Source organism: Dipodomys spectabilis, unplaced genomic scaffold (genome assembly GCF_019054845.1).
Source record: "Dipodomys spectabilis isolate Male_0828 unplaced genomic scaffold, ASM1905484v1 ptg000163l, whole genome shotgun sequence".
NCBI classification, from domain to species: domain Eukaryota; kingdom Metazoa; phylum Chordata; class Mammalia; order Rodentia; family Heteromyidae; genus Dipodomys; species Dipodomys spectabilis.
The window spans coordinates 19,104,001-19,110,000 of NW_024870840.1; the positions used below are offsets into that span (position 1 = coordinate 19,104,001).

Genomic DNA, 6,000 nt, shown 5'->3' on the forward strand with positions numbered 1-6,000 from the left:
TTACCCTGCACATTAGACATGCGATAAGATTTGGCTGATCACACAAGCATGCAAAGTATTATTATTCAGCATTTTTAAGAACCAATGCAACACCTGGGGAAAACAAGTCAATCAATTCTGACCAAAGTAAACAGAGAAATGTAATTAAACAAAACAAAACAAAAAACCAAAACAACCAAAAATACCCACAATGCATTGCTTTCACAAGCAGAGATAATGAGCTAAAGGTTAAGGTGATTGGTCCAAGGTCCAAGAATTGAAAGGTGCAGTGGGGATCCCAGATAGTAACAATATAATCCAGAGTGGGAAGGAGTATTGGAAGATTTTAAGGGTTCTTTTTTGAAATGAGAGTATTTGTGGAATTCTCACAACTAATAGCTGAAGTTCTGGGCATGATCAAGGATCATCCCATATTATTTAAAAGACTAAAACTGAGAAGGCAGCTATTTAGAAATACAAGTGTTTACTTCCTGCTTAGACTATGAATTTGTATCAGTCAATACCTTGTCTTTTCTTCTCCTTAAATCCAGAGCAACACTATACACTGTTAGTTTTAAAATATAGATTTCCAACCTTTTAAGCTATTTTTGTATATACAGATTTCCCCCAAAGTCTTATTTTTGAGACCAAAAGAATGAAACAATAGTACAGCTAAAGCATAAAAACTTTCTTCTTCATGTTTATTAGGTAAAGATTTGGCTGTATTCTATTAGCTGATGTGTTTATTTTTTATTCAATGAAACAAGGTAAAAGTTTCACCACTACTTTTTCTCTTATATTCAAAAACAACTACCAAGTAAGGTCACAAATCATGTATTTAACTTGAATACAACATAACTTGTTTCAGGTAGCTAAAGTGTCTCACTTTTATTTTCAATGTCCTTTGCTATATTTATAGGTTAGTACTGTCACACCTTGCAGTATCTCAAATATGCTATGCCTTTGTACTATATAACAGACAAATCAAACTTGTCTTTGATGTTTGTTAGCTAAGTCTTATCAGTTACAGTCTGATATTAGAAAGTAATCTGCCTTCCACTGTGCTAATAAAAAAGACATGTATAATGAGAAGGCTGATAAAATGGAAGGCACTGAGACCAGGTGGTAACAAATTAATCCTTGGCAGTTTCAGTAAGAGGAAATATACAGAGATTAAAAAAAATTTTTTCTATAGAGAGGTGCTCGCATCAAGAATGAATTCAATTTTGCCTTGAGTCAAGTCACTTAATGGGAATATTCACCTAAATGCTAGAAGAATTCCAATATTCCCTATATTAAATGCTGTAAGGAGACTAGAATACAATAATGATGGGGTTAGTTTACTAGGCTGAAAGCAATTTTAGGCCATTCCCCATAAAATACTGGACTTATTCCTTGCCATCTTCCATGTAAACAGGTGGTTTAGTTTTAAAAAAGAAAATATGAGAAATTAGTGTTCAATGTAAAGCAAAGAAACTGATGTGATTAAATACCATATCTGACATTGGTAGAGAATTGACTCAAATTTGGCCAATATACTAAAATGACCTATGCCAAACAGGAATGAATTCAACCACTTTATGAAGTAACTAATGAAGGTTCAAAATAAGGAGAGTAACATGTGTCTCTGAGCAGTCTCTCTGCAAATGTGACAGTAAACACTCTTAGATTGAAATGGAAGATGCTTTCTGAGCAGTTTTTCTAACATGTAAAACTTTCAGAAGGTTCATTTTTGTATCATACTCAAATATTTCTTGGTAAAACACTGTGCCTTTGTTCACTTCTTTAAAGAGATGTCAGAGGTTGAAGGTCAAAGGTCAAGTTGAGAGAAAAAAGATAAAATTAAAAAGTAAGTCATGGTAGAAGATGGAGATGATGGAATGCATGGAATTTAAATATCTATATATTGCAAATGAAAGTTATTTTCTGAAGCAGTTCCCTTCCAGGGTCTATTTGAGTCTGCCCACTTCAGCATGCATACTTGCCTTGTCTAAAAAAATGCTTTTATTCTGTGGCATGGAGGACTCCTAATCGTATGTCCGTTTGGTCTATGAATGAATGAATGGTAAATTAGTACACCTCTGGGTGAAGCCAATTTTGTTGTCACAAAAGGACTTATGAAAGAGGCTGTTTCCCTTTATAATTTGACTAAGTAGCAGCTAATAAGCTTTTCTGCCACTATTTATATTGCTCCAAAAGAATATAGGAAAACAAAACGAAATCTGTCATAGGCAGAGAAAAGATGAAGAAGAGAAATGTCACATCTTTGAAGAGAAAAAGACCTTGGTACAACTAACTTATAAAAGTCTACTTTTTATAAAAATACACATTTTAGAGTGACCTGGAGAAACAACTAAAAACAAATCTGCCATCTTCCCTCCTTCTCCCCATTTGATAACAAAGGATTTATTTGTTGCTATGGAATCATTCCACTGCATGAGACATCCTCCACACAAAATCAAAAGGTGAAGGATGCTCAGCTGTATCAGCTGTTTACCAGACTCAGTCATCAACTGCAGCTTAATTCCTCCTACTTCTCCTTTACTCCCTTGATTCAATTGGACTTGGTTCATCTTTGAATTAACCTCTTTTAACCTGTTTCCTACAAAGAAAGCAAATCCATTGTGGGTAACTGGCTCTGCTGCTCACCACCCAGGCAGTGAATACATGGGAAGGCACATATGCCAGCCTCTGCCCCAGCACAGGGTGGTGGGAGGGGGAACACAGCAGATGCAGTCTGGTACTACAATCTCCAGCTCCTTTCTTGGTTCTCTGCAGTAGTGTTAATCCACATCCGTGCACTGCTGAGTGAACCATGCCAACACACTGCTAGTAAACACAGGACGGTCTGGCTACTGTCTTAAGCGCTCACCATGAACGTTTAAGGTAGCCAAACAAAGGTTTAAGTAATGAATTGACATTTGGTTACATTCTGATGATGGTGTATTTTAGTTCTTTCTTGCCATCTATTCCATGAATTTGAAAATATTCATTATTCATCTTCGTGGCACAGCAATGTCCCAGAAGTTATAAAAGACCATGGCATTCTGTTTTAGTCCAGTTGCTTACTGTAGAAACACAGTGATTTTGGCATCTAACACTTACCCTGGATAGGCGGGGATGGCTGTTGGAGGTACCGCTCGGACTGCACCATATACTGTCCGCCCTCTGCCCCTCAGATGGGCTCCTCTGAAAGCGGCTGCCGTGGTGGCTGCAGTTGGGTAAGGGAAGCCAGGAACTAAAGGGAGACCCAAAATATGACAGAAATTTCAATCTACATTTTACAGCAGGTATACACTCACAGCTTATGAAATAATTATGGAAAAGATGGAAATCTTTCCTAAATATACAGCATACATATTATCCAACACACTTCCTAATCTGGGCCTCAGAGTCATAAAGAGATACAACATGAGCAAGTGACCCATTTCATGCCTCATTCATCACAAATCTTCATTGAGTTTACTGTTTCCTTCCCAATTTTGCCATTTCAATGTAAGTTGATAAGAAATGAGTAAGAAGCTCTGAAACTACTGCCATGGTAAGATTTAAGGCTTTTAATTTCTGTGACAGTTCAACTCAAATAGATATAAGCTCTTTCACTAGCCAATTATTAATCTTGCTTCCAAACATTATTATATGAATATAATTATTCCTTAAAATAATGCTCTTCTTGTATTTTACAAGGTGTGCCAATTTCCAAGGCACATAATAGGGTTTAGACATTCCGTTCATTTGTTAATGCCATCCCTTTTCTAAAATATTTTAATCTGAAATCTAAGTTGAGAGGTAAAGCATTCCTTCCTAATTACTTGTGTCCTTTAAGAGGTGGACATTTTCTGAGAGCCTATTTCAAAGGGTGCCTTGTTTTAGAAAGCCCTCAGAGACATTGATTCCACATCCACTGGCTTGTTTAGGTATGCCTTCTTCTGTAGGAAAAAGGTTCAGGTCAAAGTGACTTTAGAGACAGTAAGAGAGCTGCAAAAAAATCAAGAAAATGGATGGTGGTGCTTTGATGGGCTACGCCACTGGGAGGAAATAAGTAATACACTTTTCATAGGCTCATGTCTTTTAATTTCCTTATTAGCAAGTACAAGAATATTCTTCATACTCTTTTTTCCTTCTTTTTGTGCTAGTTCTTGGGCTTGAACTCAGTACCACTGGAGTCAGGCCACACTTTTCCTTTTCCAACTATTTTTGTTTTGTGCCAATCTTAATATTTGGTTAGGAAGATCCCAGAGGAGTATTTATCACTCCTCTCAAGAGTATATCTTAGCCAGGCGCCGGTGGCTCACGCCTGTAATCCTAGCTATTCAGGAGGCTGAGATCTGAGGATCTTGGTTCAAAGCCAGCCCGGGCAGGAAAGACTGTGAGACTCCTACCTCCAATAAACCACTAGAAAACCGGAAGTGGCACTGTAGCTCAAGTGGTAGAGCGCTCGCCTTGAGCTGAAGAGCTGAGGGACTGAATCCAGGCCCAGAGTTCAAGCCCCATGACCGACAAAAAAAAAAAAAAAAGATAAGAAAAAGAATATATCTGTAGAGTGGGTGGCCCATGGCTCACACACTGGTAATCTTTGTAATTCTAGCTACTCAGGAGGTTGAGATCTGTGGATCAAGGTTTGAACTTATCCCAGGCAGGAAAGTCTGTGAGATCTTATCTCCAACTAACTATCAAAAGCTGGAAATGGAGTTATGGTTCAAGAGGTAGAGCATTAGCCTTGAGCAAGTTCAAGCCCCAGGAACATGAACAGGAATACATAAAACACACACACACACACACACACACACACACACACACACACACACACACACACAGTATATCCTTGTCAGTTATATATTATTCTAGGAACAGAAAAAACCCCAGCCAATCTTAGCATAACACTGTTTTTAGACACAAGCGTTAAAGCCCATGCCAGGTCAACATAGGCTACTTACTGATTAAAGGAATGTAGGTGTTGATACCCCCTCTTCCTGATAGGGGCACAGCCGCTTCATTGCCAAGAGACACATCTGCTTGAAAGCTGGATGCTGGGGACATTAAAAAAGATTTAAAAATTCAGAAAGATGATCAAGGAATAGCCAAATGAAAATCCACAGATGCTGTTATAGTTAAACAGCACAAATGGAAAATGTAAATACTACCTGCATATAACTCAGGGCCATATACAGCTCCAACTACTGGACTTAATTTCCAACCTAGAACAGAAAAGAAGGCAGTGAACTTGAAAGACTACAGAAGAAAAGTGATCAGTGCACATGAAGAAGGCTTCACACATCTGGGCTGTCAACTCCTTTAGAATGCCAGTTTGAGGTAAGACATGAGAGGGCAATCACCTAAGTATAGTTGGAGGGATAATGAGGTAGGCATGGGTACATGTGAAAAAAAAAAGGAAGAGAATGGGAAGGAAGGAGGAAGATGGAGAGTGAATGAGAAGAGGAAGCAACAGAAATAAACCCTAGGGTTTTGTGGAGGTTCTCTTATGGCCCTACCCAAATGACTACTCTGAGTTTTGAACAGAAAAGAAGGCAGAATGTGTCCTCTAGTAGGTACCACATGACACTTCAAGTTCTTACACATCATTTTACTATTGCTTACTACTGCTGTTGTTTCATAAAAGTATCCTTTGACTGAATTAAAATTTGATCTGGACCTTTGACTCCAGGTTCAATTATACTATGGCAAGTTTTCTGAGTAAAGTGAAAATCCCTTCCCATGGTACTTCACTGGGGTTCACTGTGTAAAAAAGGGAAGATATAATTCAAGGCATATCCTCAACTTCAGTGTGTGGTTCTTAAGTAATATGTGTGTGTGCATGTGCACATGCATACCAATACTGGGGCTTGAATTTAGGGCCTCTGCTTTTTCCTTTAAGGTTGGTGTTCTACCAGTTGAGCCTTATCGCTACCTCTGGATTTTTGCTGCTTAACTGGAGATCAGTTTCTTAGATTTGGCTGCCAAACCTGGATCCTCAGATCTCAGCCTCTTGAGTAGTTAAGATTATAGAGGTGAAATATTGGA

At 38.2% G+C, this 6,000-nt stretch overlaps 1 protein-coding gene across 7 annotated transcripts in view; it reads right to left on the reverse strand.

The window, feature by feature from the left end:
* Positions 1 to 6,000, reverse strand: part of Rbfox2 (RNA binding fox-1 homolog 2) — a 245,672-nt gene that overhangs the window by 18,400 nt on the left and 221,272 nt on the right. For 5 of the 7 annotated variants that reach the window (XM_042693107.1, XM_042693109.1, XM_042693106.1 and 2 more), the window contains 3 exons: positions 5,124 to 5,177; positions 4,917 to 5,009; positions 3,085 to 3,217 (listed from right to left, as the gene is read on the reverse strand). In XM_042693107.1, coding sequence (XP_042549041.1) covers positions 3,085 to 3,217; positions 4,917 to 5,009; positions 5,124 to 5,177 — 280 coding nt within the window. Of the gene's footprint in view, positions 1 to 3,084; positions 3,230 to 4,916; positions 5,010 to 5,123; positions 5,178 to 6,000 lie in introns of all 7 variants that reach the window. The other 2 variants (XM_042693105.1, XM_042693104.1) reach the window with 1 other exon arrangement.